General features: G+C 38.4%; 1 protein-coding gene across 1 annotated transcript in view; it reads right to left on the bottom strand.

Annotated features, from left to right (window-relative positions):
- Positions 1 to 3,809: 3,809 nt before the first annotated feature.
- The window catches only part of PDCD6IP (programmed cell death 6 interacting protein), a 72,068-nt gene continuing 57,647 nt past the window's right edge, over positions 3,810 to 18,230 (bottom strand). The window contains exons 15-20 of the mRNA XM_010835578.1: positions 16,065 to 16,313; positions 15,564 to 15,698; positions 14,362 to 14,456; positions 9,827 to 9,950; positions 8,234 to 8,418; positions 3,810 to 7,316 (exon numbers count right to left, since the gene is read on the bottom strand). Of these exons, the coding sequence (XP_010833880.1) occupies positions 7,142 to 7,316; positions 8,234 to 8,418; positions 9,827 to 9,950; positions 14,362 to 14,456; positions 15,564 to 15,698; positions 16,065 to 16,313 (963 nt within the window). The 3' untranslated portion in view covers positions 3,810 to 7,141. The remainder of the gene's footprint in view (positions 7,317 to 8,233; positions 8,419 to 9,826; positions 9,951 to 14,361; positions 14,457 to 15,563; positions 15,699 to 16,064; positions 16,314 to 18,230) is intronic.

Below are 18,230 nucleotides of genomic sequence, written 5' to 3' on the forward strand. Positions count from 1 at the left end.
AAGCTTCCAGGAGCCCTGCTATTTCTGCTCACCAGTTCTCTAGTGGGGCCTCAGCCAATCCAAATGAATGCAGTGTTGTTATCAGAACGGCCTTTCCTAGAGTTCTAGACTTCACAGACAAACCTGGACACTCAGACCATGGCTGCAACTATGAGTGGCATCAACATCCTTTGCTCTCCCAGAGATGGCCCAGATGCAGTAGGCAGCTATGAACTGAAGCTAGGCAGGACAGGTACAGAAGAAATGCCTACTGATTGAAGTCATTCATTTCCAACTCTGAGGCCCATCCCACAGCGTGATGAGAAATTCAGTCTTAGTCATTACTGACTTCCCACACTAACACCCAAGGCAGTGGCAGGTCCTGGGTTACCATTCCATGCTGTCCAGCCTCATGGTCCCTTCAAATACAGAAGCTTCGCCTCATCTAGAGCATGATACCCTCTGGGCCCTCTGTGACCCTTCTAAAAATGCTGTTCTAAAACCTATCCCCTTGGGGATGTTGCTGCTTCCTTTAACTCCTGGCCCCAGAGACGCCAGCTTCTGCTCCCCACCCAGCAAACAACCCCTGGCTCAGAAACATGCAAAGCATTTAAGCTACCTTGTGGCACTGAGAGGAGGAAGAAGGAAATGGGAAAATTCCCACAAATTCATACTTAAACCTATAGTTGTTCCCAGTTCAATTTCACTCTCTCCTGGAATATAAATTCCTTGAGGGCACAGCTGTATTCCCAGCACATAGTCAATAGCCTTTTGATGTTTAATTTTTAATTACTGGGGAGAAAAAAATGAATAGGTGAATGGATAGATGGATGTAAGAAATGAGAGCAAATGCCCTATAAAACAAAGATGCCAGACTCCCCTGATGGTCCTGTGGCTGAGACTCTGAGCCCCTCCAATGCAGGGGACCCGGGTTCCATCTCTGATCAAGGAACTAGATCCCGCAACAAAGACTGAAGACCCTGAGTGCCGCAACCAAGACCCAGTGCAGTCAAAGAAATTTAAAAATAAAAAGACTCCAAGGGACAGGAGAAACTCTAGAAAGCCTTTAACTTTTCAGGTTTTTTTAAATTAATTCTTATTGAAGTATATAGTTGCTTTACAATGTTGTGCTGGTTTCTACTGTATGACCCAGTAAACCCACTCCTGGGCATGTACTTAGAGAAAACCACAATTCAAAAAGATGCATGCACCCCAGTGTTCATAGCAACACTATTTACAATAACCAGGACACGGCAGCAATCTAAACATCCGTCAACAGAGGAATGGGTAAAAATGTGGCACATATACACAATGGGATATGACCCTTTCGTTTTTGTGGATTGTTTTGGTGGGTTGTTTGTTTTTTTTTTTTGGCCTTTAACGTTTCATCTCAGTGAGATCCCGGCTCCATCACCAGCCAGCCCCAGGAATTCAATCCTGTGCCGTTTCCTCCTGCCCTGCAAATTGTAATGAAATTAGTGGCCACCTCAATATTGACTGCTCAACTAGAATCAGTTGGTGGATCTGAAATGCTGAGAAGGCGGCCCAGATCGTGGCGAGCACTCAGCAGACGTGAGCTCTTTTTAGCAGCACTGACAGCACAGGAAGAGGCCGTCATTAGTTGCTCAGATCACAGGCGGCTGCTCAAAGAGCCCCAGCTCAGCTACTCGCCAGCCGTGTCACCACAGGCACGTTGCCCAACTTCTCCAAGTTGACTTCTCTGTGTAGAGTGAGTATGAATAAAAATACTAATTTCATGGGGTTCTTCTGCAACAAATGAATTCTTAGTCCTTAGAACCAATAAGCACATAGCTTGATGCTGAGCAAGCTGATACATGAAATGAGAGGAGGCAAGCGTGACATCGATGGAACACAGCAGCAGTGGATTAGAGACAGAAAGGTGAGTTACTAAAGAGTGCATCAGAAAGAAAAGATGAGATTTGAAATCATGGGACAAAGTTCCCCAAACTGGAGACACAGGTGAAGACAGAGCATCACAGGTTACTAGGAGCAGAAGCCACTGGAGCCAAAATCTGGGAGGAAAACAAACTTGAGCACGAAACAGCTGTACTCATCATCATCAAAAACCAGAAGCAACCAAGCTAACAATCCAAAGGTCACAATGTAAGAATACTACTACATTAACACTAAGTCCAAACACTGTTTACAAACATATATTAAAAAAAAAAAAATCTGGCTGGGGATGGGAGGGAAGAAAATAGTAGTAGTGTTCCAAATTACTAGAAAAAAGAAAACATAATCCAAGCAATGAAAGATTGGAAAATGAAACAAAAAAATACTTACTCCAAACACACAAAATGTCAGAAGATCACAAAACTATATTAATAACTTAAGCCAAATTATAAATTAAACTTTCCTCTGGGATTACCAAAAAAAAACAAAAACAAAAAAAACCCATAACTAATACATCCAGAAAGAAAAAAACAGTGGTATTAATAGTATATATTAAAAAGTGAAAATGGAAGATGGTCATTACATATGAATCACATGGCTTAAAAATGTGTAGAGACTAAAACAGTTATAAATACAGGAAAACTTAAAAAGAAACACAAAGGTAATAGACTTGACCTATTTACCTGCTTCACTTGGTGTCATTGATTAAAAAGGACATAAGCAACTTTTAAGCGAAAAGGAAGGCTTTCAGGAGCCACAGAGCTGACACAAGCCAGGGTCCCTTGTGGGCAGAGTACTGAGGTAGACGACTTGGATGTGACCCAGATGGATAATTAACTACAAGGGCAAGATCAGTCAGTGGATGGGGACCCTCATTAGCAGGGGCCAGGAGCTCTCTGGGGGCACTGGCTCCAGCCAAGTTCACGTCTGCTTACGGGCAGTGCTCAGGCCAAGCCCACCCGCCTTGCAGTCCTAACAGCCCCAGCACAGAGCTGCTTGTCGTTCAGCTGCAGATGAACCCCAGTTCCAGGGAGGGTCCATTAGATCCCCATTTGTCCACCCACCACACACATCTAGGTTCCCAAGCCCCTCAGTGAGAACTTGGTGGTCTCCAACCTAGAAGCCAGGTAAGTGAAAACCAACCAACAAAGATTTTAAACGTTATTAGGGATTCAGATTCTCAACTCATTCCTGGAGCTAGTTTGTTCAACTCCAACATAGTTGAGAGACATACAAAATCAACACATCCTCTGATAAACTGCCTATTCTGAGCTACACAGTAAAACAGCTACATCTGATCTCGAAACAGGGAAGAAGCAGGAAGAAAATAAGAAAATACAAATGTTTTCAAAGATGAACACATTCACCATCCCCTTTTCCCTGACCAATTGACCGTGGTAATCTTGCCAAACAATTCCAAAAAGTAACCCCCAAAATGACACCTGAGCAAGAGACTGTGCTATGCTGTGCTTAGTCGCTCAGTAGTGTCTGACTCTGCGATCCCATGGACTGCAGCATGCCAGGTTCCTGTCCATGGGGATTCTCCAGGCAAGAATACTGGAGTGGGCTGCCATGCCCTCCTCCAGGGGATCTTCCCAATCCCGGGATCAAACCCAGGTCTCCCGCATTGCAGGAGGATTCTTTATCAGCTGAGCTACAAGGGAAGCCTGAAGAAGAGATTACTCATCTGAAAGATCTGGGTTCAATCATAAGGGACATTTGAAAACCATGATCATCTACAAGGTTGACAGCTGTAAGAAAACACTTAAATACTGTCGTCTTTTCTGTAAGTCTCATGTGGTTAGTTCAAGTGGGTTATTTTTTAATTTCCCAACCCACTGTTCAATGAAGAAATTAAGAGAAATATAAAAGCTGAAGGATAAATATTTTAAATAAGAATTCATACTACAAGGAAGTAAAAATCTTTCAATTTTTATTTCTAAGATACATTTCATCTGGACCCTTTTCTTTACAATTTTCCCCCTAAGAGAAATGAATACAATAAAAAATATAATCCAACTACCAGCAATGTTTGTAACCAGAAAAGAATCTAAAATCTCTGGCGTGATAATATAGGATTTTTTTTAAAAAATATAAACTTCATACCAGAAATAAAGCCTGAATATTCTCTTTTTCTTTAAAAATATAATTTTTCCTTCTTTGCCTTTCCATGTAAATCTTATAACCATTTAGTTCTAAAGTCTATTTTTAAACTTGTAACTAAAATGCAGTTTTTCTCCTACTTTGTATCCTGTTCTGTACTATGAAGCAACTAATAACTGCAGAAGTGTCACAAAAAAAAAAAAGAGAGAGATGGCACCAGGTTGTAGCCAGATTCTTCTAAGACATACTGATCATTTAAAAAAAAAAAGCTCCCCATTAACAAATTGAAACCTACTTAACGACGTGCATTTTGCCATGTTTATGAAACTAGAAATCGTGTACAATGCACTTTTGCAAACTGTAAAGCTCTAATGGAAAACATTTCTTAAATCTGACTAGAAAGGTTGCTGACTGGCATAGAAAATCAGTGACTCTTTTTCTCTACTTACATTTGGGGAAAGGGAGACTAGAAATTGCAGAGAAGTTGGGTATACAGATCCCACAAAGATTGAGTGGCTTGCAGTGGCATATGACTATTATTCTTAAATGAGAATAAAGACAGAGGGGCACAGGAGTACACCATTATTTGACACCGGACTCAGAAATCAAGCCATCTGTCTCAAACTAAGAGTATGAAATAAGTTAGTTTTTTTCCCCACTTCAGACCAGCTTTTCAGATTACAGTCCATTTTAAAATAGCATTCCAAAGCCTTATAAAGAAATTAAACAGGAATAGTGTGCTTTAGGAAATCAAACAGCCTAACTATAAACACAGGTACAACATACCTGAACCAGAGTGACACTCTCCTTCCTTTAAATAAAAAGCATTACCCGTAACTTTGTAGGGTATTTTCTGGAACATAGAAAGCAAAGGATAAAAAAGTTTGGCAACAAAAATAATTCCAGTGAGGGCTTCCTTCTTGTTAGGATGCAAAATAGACAAAATAAAAACTTTCCATGTGCCACCTTAGTGGAACTAGACAGCTCCATGAAGACACATCGAGCAATGAAGGACTGTGAAAACTTCGTCATCTGTGGACACAAGTGACCTAAACAAAGCATCTGCATCCTGTAAAGGATGAGGGAACAGACGAGAGGGAATAGCCTTGGGTCTGCTAACAGAGCTGAGGGAGTCGGGTAGGCTGCCACGAGGGTATATGGAGACTCCTTTCCTAAAGTGTCTGAACTATCTTCCTGTGGCTCCGAGAACAAGCCCAGCCTAGCACAGGAAATGAGCTAAACAGCCTTGTAACTTCTCTTTTGGCCCTCTGACGCACTTACTCTTTTCTAATAGTGCCTTCTTTCCCCAAGAGAATATTCAGGCCAATTTTGTTTTTTGTTTTTTTCTGTATTAGTGAGAATTATAAACTAGCAATTTGGGATTCCCCTAATCTCACTGAGTATCTTCTGTTGGTGATGGTACCTCGAATGATGAGGAGGAGGAACTTAAGTGCCATTTACACAAGAGTCAAACAAGTCCATTTCATATTCTGATGATTCCATATTAATAGAAGTCAGCTATGATATGTAAAAAACTATTTTGCCAAGGTTTCAACTACTGAACTTTAAAGCAATTTCAGTATTGCATGTAAAAGTCATTTATACTGAAGTAACATGCCTTCATGTTTTCCACATACAACAACCAAGTAAGATTTTTTTAAATATACATATATTTTAAACCAATTAGCTCCCTTTACAATCACACCTTCAGCCCCACATTTAAAAATATAAACCCAAACTGTCAAATGAAAACAACAATGGACCAACTGACAGCATCATTTAAATGAAACAACAATTCAAGAAAAGGTTAGCATTAAAACTGTGAAAATAAGCATAAACAGATTCATTGGAACTCTGCTCGGATGTCTGGTATGTTCAGATATGAGCCTCACATAGAGCAGACCCCACTGGGACGTCAGACAACTCACTCCTTTCTCACTTTCTCATTCCACGATGCACGTCTGTGCATTCCACCAGGCAAGTCTCACTGAGGCTTATACAGCACTTAGTCATCCAAACAGCACAGACTAGTATTAAATACACAGCCTATTCCAGAATTGGCATATGCTCCCAACAATTGTTTTGTGTACTCCCTGAATTATAAAATAGTCCAATCTTTTAGGAGCATAAAAATGAAAGGGCTTATCATATCTATTCATACACATTGTGCATTAAATGTTACTAGGTTAAGACAGTAAGGTGAAAAAAAGGACAGAAGGGTACAGTAAATTTTCTTTAAACAATTCTATTACATTAGACAGTACTATTAATGACATGTATTTATTTTAACCAGATTATGAAAAAAAGAAAAAACTTTTTACCAGAATTTGTATTGATTTCTTGGAGAAGTTAGCAATAAAACATTAAATATACATATTCACTTGAATATTTGAAGAATCTTTGGTAGCAATTGTGTTTCTTCCACATTATAAGATTTTTCAAAATAAGTGTCAAAATTAATTTACTAATCAGCATATGAAAGATAAACTATGGTTATTATTCTTTTGGTTTTCCTATAAGATATATTGAACCTGACTATTAACTTGCATTAATCATGCACTTAACACAGGACCTGTTTAACTTATGTACACATAAAATGAGAGACTAGTACCAGGAAGAAATTAGACAGCAATGAGAATCAATGACAAAGCATAACAATGACAACTGTTCTTAAGGAATTTATTTTTAAATTAAAAGATTTACAATGTTTTGATTATGCAAAATAGCGTAAGGAAAATCAAACCAAATCAATAAACCAAAAGAGAAAGATAACTTAGTTTTCTTGTATATCCATACTTAAACCATCGTTGTAAGCATCTGATGTTCCAATCACATACTTAAGTCTAATAATTTCAAACGTTTCACCAGTGGGTTTAATTTCTCATTTTCAACTTTTATGAACTGTAATGTAATTTACTTCAAATTCTATTATACTTAGTGTTTACACTGCAACAGCAGCAAATCGCCCAAGTACAATCAAGTGTGGAACTGGGGCACAGCTTCTAGCCGCAGACAGAAATTATACACTGCACTCAGTACAGTAGAGGACGTTATAGTAACCAGAGCGTAGAGTTTAGTACACTTATTGCAGGGTTGGTATTTCTTTCCCTTTGAACTGAACCAGCTGAGCTTCTGAGCTGACATATTACTGCTGTGGATAGTAAGACTGCTGTGGGGGCTGAGGGAAGGGGTATGAAGGCTGCTGGGGTCCCGGGTATGGAGCCTGCCCAGGGCTCTGGTGATACACTGGTGGATACGGCATATTATACTGGCCATACGCATAAGGATTGTAGCCCATGGGCATGGGCATTTGGCAATACCTGATGGGAAGAAGAACAAAAAAAAAAAAGCTAGATTGGTAAATCAAATACTAGAAAATGAACCATACAGTAATTATTCTAAAATGAAGTTTTTTTCAAGAAAATCACGTTTTCCTCTATTTCTCACTCTATTAGAGAACAGTGGAGAGAGAAAAAAACAGCTGTTCCAAGGTACTTCCTAGAAAAAAAGAGTTCTATCCTGTTATTAATTGAAATGAAAGAAAAAAGTATTTAATACTACCCAAGTAAAGATTCTTGAAGGAAATAAGATTAAATATTCAACCATTACCAAGAATAAAAACAGAGACTCTTCATTTTACTGTGGCAATCTACGTACATTTCTGTTTTACAAGAGTCGATGTTAACTGTAATGCTCATAGATTTATACTGTTTTCACAGTTTTAACATTTGGAAGATACAATTTACTTACTAAGTCTGGAAGACAACTTAAAAGAAGTTAAATGTCTGGATTTTTAAGATTACAAAAATAACAAAGACAGCTGATCTTTAAGTATATGCCATAATTAGATAGATTCCTGGTTCAAGAGTTGATCGGAATGTCAAGACGTCAGAGTACAGGTATGTGAAGAAGCCTTTACCAGTCTTGCCAAGTCCAGGAAAGGCACCTATCTGTTTATCACCTAAATAAAGATGACCAAGGAAGCACATTCTGAATTCCATACAGTAGGTATGTTTACTATAAACCCAACATGTAAAACTAAAAACAAATTAAATAAACCGGGGAAATGGCTATTTAACTGCTCAAAGTGACTATAACTTACTATATTTCTATGTGAGCTGACAATGTAGCCTATATGACACCTCCATTCAGAGAATGGGTGACCTTTTTTTTTAAAAGACTAACTAGAGTTAGAAACATTAGCCAGTTCACTGGGCATACAGAGTTTCAGTCTTACCCGGGATACCCTGGATAGGTGGGGTACGGGGGTCCCTGGGCCTGAGGCAGGGGAGCTGAAGCGGGAGTCTGTGACGGAGCTGGCACAGCGGTCCCAGAGCCTGCCGGAGCCGGGGCTGGAGCAGGAGCTCGATTTGCTGGCAGCACAGGAGGTGGAGGCCGGGCTGGGGGCTGGGGCTTAGCAGGCTGTAAGAAAGAGTCGGCGCTGACTACAACACATGCCAGCCTTCTGTCAAATTGCTATCGATTAAAATGGATGAGAGCGTACAAGAAACTCCAGAATCCAACTGAATGTATTTCTAATTCCCATTCTTAAATGTGGGCTCACCATTCCAGGAATGTACCGTAGTTGAAAAGTAATTCTCCAATTTGTGGATATCCCACAAATATCCACACTAGCACTGCTCTTTTCCTGATGCCCAATGTTTAATCATTTACTGCTCCCATCCGTGGTCACATATTTGAGGGAGGAGGAAGGAATGGGTGAGATAGTGTTTTTCTCTCTTATCTCCTCCTGGCCCCATGATTTTTCATATTAAAATCTCAAACACCAGAAAACCTAAAACAGTACTATCATAAATAACCATATAATTACCAATTAAATTCATTAATTATTAACATTGGCCACTTTTGCTTTACCTATAATTATATTCTTATATTTACCTCTACATATTTACAGAACCATTTGAAACTTGAGCTGCAAACTTAAGGACACTGGCCTTACACATTTCAGTATACAAGTCCTAATATTCTCCTACATAATCACGCTACCATTTCACCCTGAGAAAATTAACAGTTACTCCAAAATTAATAATTATTCCCTAGTATTACCCTACTCCAGTACTCTTGCCTGGCAAATCCCATGGACGGAGGAGCCTGGTGGGCTGCAGTCCATGGGGTCACAAAGAGTTGGACACAACTGAGCGACTTCACTTTTCACTTTCATGCATCGGAGAAGGAAATGGCAACCCATTCCAGTGTTCTTGCCTGGAGAATCCCAGGGACAGGGGAGCCTGGTGGGCTGCCGTCTATGGGGTCGCACAGAGTCGGACACGACTGAAGTGACTCAGTAGTAGTAGTATTACCCTACATTCAAGTGTCCTTATTTTTCATAAAAACACCTATAAGAGTTTTAACCAAGATCCAATCGAGGTTCATGTACTGCATTTGATTATTATGAGTCTTTCCTCTCTTTTAATCTAGAAGCCCTCTCCATCTATCTTTTCTCTTTCTATAACATTCGCCTTTAGAAAACCAAGCCAAGTGTCTCAAAGAATGTTCCTGTTCTAGGTTGTCCAAGTGTTTCCTAACAGCACAATTTAATTTATGGTTTTATCACTGTCTTTGCTATAAACTGGAAGTTGGTTCCAAAGACTTCATTAGACTCAAGGTAAACATTTTTTAGCAAAAATTTTATAAGTGATCCATGAATAAAGAATGCATATTCTTTATACTGCAAAACATCAGAAGGCTGGTCACCTGATCAAAGTGGTGACCACCAGACCACCATGTAAAGTCTGTGTTACCCTTTACAGCTAGCAAATGTCACAAACACGTAAAACTTCCATCTTAAAAGGTCGGGCTGCTTACTGACCGGCATGGTTCTTGGTGCTGGAGTTGGTGGCGTTGGTGCGTGCCCCCCAGCTGGAGAGGACTGGTATGTGGGTGTTGGGATTGAAGGAGCACTAGGTTCTCTGGCAATGCTTTGTTGCAAGTCCCTTATTAAAGACAGAAGCATTAGAAATTAACACAATTTTGAAAACCAACACCTGCAAAATATCAGGTATTTTTCTTTCTTTTCTTCATGTATGAAACACAGAAAATAGAATCAAAACAATGATAGTATTTTAAAATATACTATATATTTCTGTTCTTGGCAAGAACTAATTGAAATCATCTTTCTTCCTACTACTGAATAAAATAGTTAGTTTTTGTTCTATTTCTGAAGACAAGGGGAAAAAGTAAACTTTCCAGAGCCCATAATTATAGCCAGAGTAAGGGACACGTTAAACGAAGCAAGTGGCCCTTAGAAACTGCCCTCCCTCTAGTAAGAGGTCAGCCCCTAGATGATGAGAAACTCCTAATAAAAATCTAAAAATGATCAGAAAACTACAACTGTTCACAGTCACCTGCCTAATATTTTAATCACTGTATATCAGTGTTCACAGAAAACAATGGAAATTTCTTGATGAAAATTTTCTGAAGATATCCAAAACATGGCACTGAGACATTTTATGTTAAAAGATACCTCACATAAGGTAATCTCATTAAAGACAGATGTTTAAAGCACCATTAAAATACAGTATCAAAATTTTTTAAAAAATTTAAAGACTCCTCTGACAATAAATTGGAATCTATCCCCAAATCCCGATAAACAAAATCCTAAGGTAAAATACACTCTTATGAAACATTTGGTACTGTGCTGATTCACAAGCTCGAAACAACACACACGACACGCCCTCAAGTGTCTGTGGCAGGCCCTGCTGTCCTGATGGAACAACTCCAGCAAGTGTCCCCAGACCACACTTTGACTCTCAAAAACAATCCCAGGTGAAAGATAAACTAGACACACAAAACTGACAGACCACCATCTACAAATTCTCACTCCACCATCACGCCCACACACAGACACTATACTATTCTTTCCTATGAACCTGTCCAGAGCTTCCTGATCAGAAATAACCCAATCCAAATGCTCATTTTTATTTTCTCCCTTTTTACACAAAAAGCATACTTTACACTAGTCTGTAATCTTATTTTTTTTAACATAAATTATTCATCTTAGAGATTTTTGTACATTGGTAAATAGAAAACATCCTTTAAAAAAAAAGCTGGATTAAATAATGTATGGGTCTACAATTCGGACCTTACTGGGTCCCACAAAAGGGCTGCCCCACTGTGCACTCCCGCAGTAGAATGAGACTTGCTCCCCAAAGTGTGCCAATAAAGTATGCTATCAAACTTCCAAATTTTTGACAGTCTGAAAAATGCCATTTCAGAGTAATTTCAACTCATATTTATATTGAATGAGGGGAGGTATTTTTTCATATGCTTAACAGTCACTTTTATTTCATCTGCAGAATTTCTGTTCATATCCTTTGCCAATTTTTCTATTGGGTTTTTTTTTCCTCTTCATTAGTATCTCAGAGTTCTTTATAAATTTGGTAAATTTGCCTTTTGTCCCGGGAACAGGTTTCAAACAGTTTCCACCAGCTTATTACATTTTGACTCTGCTGATCATCTTATGATGAACTTACTCTTTTTTCTTTAATGGCTTCTGGATTTTACATCAGAATTACAAAGACCTTTCCTATTTCAGCTTTACTAAAAATTTCTCTCGTTTTCTTTTCATTTCGTTTCATTTTATACATTTCAAGTATGATCTGTTTGGAACTTACTCTGTTGTAAAAATAACTTTTGTTTCCTAAATAACTAGGCACTTGTCTCTTAACTTCTATGATTTAGGATTTTTTTTTCTTAAAACACTAACTTCACATAAGGATTTAAATCTATTCCTATCTTCTGTCTTTAGTCTAATCATGTGCCAGTACCACTGTGTTTTAATTAGAGACAATATTACATATATTAAAATCTGGTAAATTAGTTTCCATTACTATTATTTTTATGCAGTTTTTCCTGGCTATTCTTGCTTGACTTTTTTCACCTTGAGCTTTAGAACAACTTGTCTACTTTTAAACGAAAATGTGGTTTTTTTAAATCAAAATTATGTTGAATGGATAAATTTATTTAGAACTGACGTCTCATCCTATCTAAAGACATGATATGTCTTATAACTTGCTCAAATCCTCTCTTGTGTCCTTGAATAGTGTTTCAAAGCTTTCTTCATACAGGTCTCATATATGACAAATCTATTCTTATGTATTTTACTTTCTCATGACTATTTAACTGAGGTCTTTCCCTCCATTGTATCTTCTATGTCTTTACTTGTATGAAAGCTATTGATTGCTACAAATTATTTTTATAATCACCAATTCTCTTTTTATTGCAGAGTTTGGCTGCTGATTCTTTTAGGTTTCCCAGATGTACGATCATAAAGTCTGTAAGTAGTGACAGTTTACAATTTTTGTATCTCTAATTGCCTTTGTCTAATGGTGCTGGCTGGTACTGCCAATATAGTACTGAATATCAGCACTGATAGCTAGCACTTGTCTTTAGGGGGAATGTTTATAGTTTCTCCATTAACTTTCTCACACTTTTTCGTCATCTATGAAGATCATCTTTTTCTCCTTAGACGTAAAAATACTAAACCAATCATTGTATTCATGGAATAACCACCCATTCCTCCTTGGTCATGGTCATGTTCCTTCATTAATTAATATACTGGAGAATATGGAGAATATGAACAGCAAGCATTTTATTTAGAACTTTCACATCCATATTCATAAATAAAACTGGTCCGAAGACTGCTCTGTTTTACTCTTTTCGGATTTACCTACTAGTAAAACTAATTTGGGTTTGTATTTAGCCTCTAAAACCGTTTTTTAAAGATTTTAATTATTTGCTTTTTAAAGGTGTAGTAGAAAAACTGGTAACAAATGGCCCTTCTATCTTGGGGCTGGAAGGAAGTAGCTCTTAAGTTCTCCCCATTCTTCTACAGGAAACTGTTTAAGCATGGACAGATGAGAATAATGGTCAGCTCATCTGAGGGGCTCAAGAAAGGCTCCTGAGTATAATAGTCTCTGGGTTCTTCATATTCATCACTGATGACCACCTGACTTTGAATATAGCTGAAGGACAGGCTGGCCGGATATAAAATCTTTGTCTTATATTTACTTTCCTTGAGTTTCAATAGCAATCATTCCATTCTCTTCTAGCATGCAGTGCTGCCAGCCTAAGTTTTTTTCACCTTTTTATAAATGGAGCTGATCCGTCTGCCTGACTGCCTTAAAAGGATTCTGCCATTTTCTTTTTTAAAGAATATTTATTTGTCCAGACCATGTGCATGTTGAGATCTTAGATCCCCAACCAGGGATCAAACCCATTCCCCCTGTGTTGGGAACACAAAGTCTTGACCACTGGGCCATCAGGGAAGTTTTGTCATTATCTTTGAAGGCTAATAATGTATATGCCTTAATACAAATAAGTGTTAACAGTTCTTACTCATTTTTCCTGACCAAATGATGCATACCCTTTCAACAGGACTTAGTCTAAGAATATTCTTGAGTAATATCATTAAGTATTTGTTCTGTTCACTGTTTGGGATTTTCTTCTTTGAAGGGAATTCAGTTTTACATATGTTAGATCTTCTTTGCCCAGCTTCTCTACTTTTAATCCTGTTCCTTGCTTTGGTTTCATTTTCTTTGATTTCTTCTTTGCTACTCTTTGCTCCTGTGTTTTCTTCACTCTTTTCTTGCTTTGGCTCCTTCTCATTTCATCTCACATTCGTGATAGTTTTGTTCTTTTCCAATTGTGTCCTAAACCCTGACACTTCATATTTTATGACCTCTTGTTTTCCTACCATCCTCCTTGAGTACTGGCTTTGTTTGTGGTAATCCTTAGTGAGTCTTTCCTAACCTTTGTTTTAAATTCACAGTAAAATTTTCACCTGTTCTGTGACAATGTTATTCTGGTGAATGTTCATCTATCAGTTTCGTTAAATTTTGCTCTCTTTCTCATCTTAATGGGTATCAATGCTGAGTTAGCGCTCCATTACTCCACAAAGAGTGAGTCTTATGTTGCTTGCCCAGTAGGCCCCTACAGAAAGTGATTTTGCTGACATTTTCTGAGCTATAAATCCTCTCTCCCTCGTGCTGTGCCTGCAGTTTCATTTAAGGAACCCATCTGCCCCTTCAAGGTAAACTGCCCGTGTTTATTGGCACTCCCTGAGCTCTGTCACCATGAGCTGTGCTCTCATCACTTCTGTGACATCACTATTCTCCCTTCATCTAGAGTTTGTGCTCCTTTACATCCTGTTGTTCTTGAAGCATGTAGCTGGTTGCTTGTTACTTTGTAAACCACCACAGAGGAAATGAAGGAAATTAACTCACACTGCCAACCCACCACAAGAGTATCCACATGTGATTTTTCTAAAAGAGGTAGCAAGAATATGATTTTTTTTCCTAAGAAAAATACTTCAGAAGTATAATTTGACAGAGAAAATAAACTTACTTTAAGAGTTCATCCCTTTCTGTCTTCCGTGCAAACACTATATCACTGCATTTGTTCTGGAACCTGACAAGTATTTCAGTCAGCTCATTGTAAAACTACAAGCAAAGAACAAACATAAGTGATAAACCAGAACTATTTTTAATCTAAGAGGAACACAATGTAAAGCTCATTTGTCAATAACAGTTAAAGAACTAAAACCCTATGCATGAGAGACAGTCATACCACTTAAGTCCAGTAGCTTATTGTTAAATATGACCTAAAATATTTTGAAAAAAATAAATACTCGTTAGAAAGTGCTGTCACCAAAAATTCAGTGACAAGTTAAGTTTCATGATCATGAACAAGTTCCCAATTCCTAGAGAAAAATCAACTACTTAATAAAAACAACCTATTTAAGTGGAAACATTAGATTTGCACATTCACTTCAGAAACACAGGCATCATTTCAGAAACTTTTTGAAGAATTTCCAAAAGCACTCTGGAGAGTTTTCTCAGCTTACCTATTTCAACAAAGCATTTTAAATCAAATTAAAATGGCATTTTACTATCCTCTCTCTTTGGAAGGTTTCGGCAGTATTTCTGTGCTCTCTTTAGAGGGTTTTACATCATACCTACTGTATTAAAATCAAGATAACTTTATTCAGTCATCATTGTGGAGTTAAAGTACCAAAAGGAATTATGTATTTGAAAAACTTAAAAAATCACTTACTCCCCAAAATTGGTCAAACCAAATATAAGCATTTCCCCAAAATATTTAAAGGAAAGGCTAGAATTCAGTAAGCACTCTAAAGACACAAGCATATCACAAATCTATCATCACCTAAACCATCAGCAGAGGCTATGAAGGTCATACCAGCCCCTTCCCCATCAAGTATCAGCTCTGACTACTACTCCTATTCCCTCATAATTCACTCAGACTGGCCGACTTTCTATCATGTAACAAAGCATTGCTGATTCTCGCTAATTCCTGCTACCTGAAATGAATGTCTACGCATACTCATTCTGCAAAGTTCCCATGAAATCCACCACCTTCATTAAGCTTTCTCCCACTTGTAACAAAGCTCTCAGGGGCCAAAGTAATGAAAGCTAAGGCATTCAAGATGAAGAATGATTTGGTCCAACTGGAAATACCAATTAACTTCTCAAACTATATCCTCACGTCCACACTGGTCAGTTAGCTCTTATTTTTTTTGTGCTTCATACCTTTGTGCCCTCCTTCAAATTAGCCACAAGTTCAACAAAGTTGTCATATGCAGCAGCTAAATTCTTCAAGACTTCTTCTCTTAAATTGGCTTCGTTGTTAGATTGTTTCATTTTTGAAAATTCCTGGTGTGAGACCTTATGAAAAGAAAGATTTATGCAGTTATATATATTTATGAAATTAATATAGCTCATGACATTTTTATTGATACTTTTCCAACTATGAAAATCACCTATGATTATATTGAGTTATTATTAGATATTTACCTAATATATTCCCTTTGGAGTAGCACAGTACTTTATAGCTTTCCATTAGTAAAATTACCCCAAATTCAGTGGGCATGAAAATATAACCAACAGTTTACAGTTTTCTATTAATATGGAATACTTGCCAAAAACACAATCCTAAATGGACAGATTTAGTCCAGATTATCCCTCCTGTATACAGATTATCCCTTCTGTAATTTTTTAAATAAAAATCTTACTGAAGTATATAAACTTTACCTGAATATTTTTAAGAAGATCTTCCTGTTTCTTTAGAGATTCCTGGACTTTAGTTGTGAGACCCCCATAGATTCGATCCAGTTCGGTAACAGAAATAGCTTCTTCGTTTATCACACCATCTTGAGCCAGAGCAGTCAGAAACTTGCTTGTCATGTCAAAATTCACTGATTTCAGGTCGTTCTCCAGCCCCTCTCTTTCCTTCTTTACTTCATCAAGATTTGTCAATAAGGATTTTAAGACATTCACCACCTATACAAATTTAAAAAACTTTTAGCTGAATTGCCCAAAAAACCATAAGCCAATTACCAGAAGGGAATGATACAAAGGTTCACCAGGGTCAGGGAGAGATGATTTCTCAGAGAGCCAAGTGTAATTCAGACAGCAGGTTCACTTACATACAGACACTGCTGTACCTTCAGTGGATTCAGCCTGCAATGGCAGCAGCAATAATGAAAACAGATTTACTGAACATTTATCATGCGCCAGGCACGGTCCTACACACTTCACAGATTAAACTTAATGTACTTCTTACAATATCCCAGAGTATGTATTTATTACCTCTATTCCACAGATGGAGAAACTGAGTCTCAGAAAAATTAAGTCACCTGCCTGAGGTTACACAGCTACTAAAGGAGCAGAGGTGAAACCTGAGACCTGCGTCTGCCTGACTCCAAACCACTCTCTAACCACGTTTATACTTTACTGCGTCCTCACCATGATGTAGAGGAAGGTGTGTTTTGTCAAGAGATACCCTATTTTGCCAACATAGTAAGACTGAGAGAAGGAGACATGGAGATAAAAATAGAGATAACAATACATGGAGACAGCACTCAAGAGAGAGAGAGAGAAAGCTCTAAATCATATGCTGATTTTAAATCCTGGGAGAGAAAGAAGGGGTAGGTCCTATCTCTCTTCACATCCTGAGTTCTGCCTCTCATTCAGTCCAGGCAGTCTCTGCCTAACAGCCCCATGATTCATAAATGCCTAACACCCCTATGTAGTAACAGTGTTTCAGGGTTCAAGTGCCCTCTAAGACCCTTGTGAGCTGCTCCCTTTCACTCACAGCTCTTCACACTTCACCTGGGCGACCCCAAGCCCCCATTCTGCTTGACCAAGAATGCTCAGAGCAAGAAAGTGGGCAAAGAAGGGACAGTCCAAGAACCCCATCTCCAGCCCTGACTCGCTTCTTACCAGCAGCAATTTCAGCTCCAGAGATCTCCTCACCTACTGCCCGTGCCTAAGCAGCTCTGCCCTGCTCTGCAGTCCCTGGCCTTAGTCATCAGCTCCGTGATGAGAGGGTCCAGAGCGACCTTCCCATGTGAAAACCAAAACCTGAGGAAAAGCCTCAAGTTTCTTCCACATTTCAGCCTCTGGTAACCACCATATCTCCTAGGCATCCTATCTTAAATGCAGAGTCTCTTAACATGTTCTAACGTGACTCACAGAGGTCCAAGAAGCATCAAACCACAGACACTCTAAAAGGAAGAAGAGGACAAAGAGTCACGGCTGGTTGGGCACAGCAAAGTCTATTAAAGGGGCCTAGTAGAATCTGACGTTAGACAAGCTGGTCAAAGTCTTGCTTGCAAATGACTTCCAGGACATATCGTTAAATGAAAAAAGGTACAAAAGCATATACATTGTATGTCGCATTTTCAATGAGAAGAGAAATCAGAATATAAAGCTATACACACACATAATGTATTATGTACATCTGTGTGCACATGTATTTTTCACAAAAATAAAAGCACTAAACACAGACCAGACAAAATGAATACTGTTACGTATAACAGAGCAGATGGGAATAAGGTGGAAAGAACAGGGGTGAGAGTTCTCTGCAGGAACCTTCTGAACCGTGAACATTCTTCTACCCATCCAAAACACAAAATTAAATCAAAACTTCAATACAGAAACGAAGGAATCTAGCTGTCCAGCACAGTGAAACATGACGACATAGAAAAAAATACTTCAACTCTGATTATACTCCCTTAGTGAATATCATGGGCTTAGTTACTATATAACCAAGGGCAGTTTACCTGGAAAATTCATCTGCAAAACAAGAATAATAATAGTACCTTTATGTCAGGACAGTTGTAAAGACTGAAGCAAGTCCATATAAGTGCTTAATGTAATTTCTAACACAGGCCAAGTGCTCCATAAGTAGGAGCC

This window comes from Bison bison, unplaced genomic scaffold (genome assembly GCF_000754665.1).
Source record: "Bison bison bison isolate TAMUID 2011002044 unplaced genomic scaffold, Bison_UMD1.0 scf7180017864043, whole genome shotgun sequence".
In the NCBI taxonomy this organism is placed as follows: domain Eukaryota; kingdom Metazoa; phylum Chordata; class Mammalia; order Artiodactyla; family Bovidae; genus Bison; species Bison bison.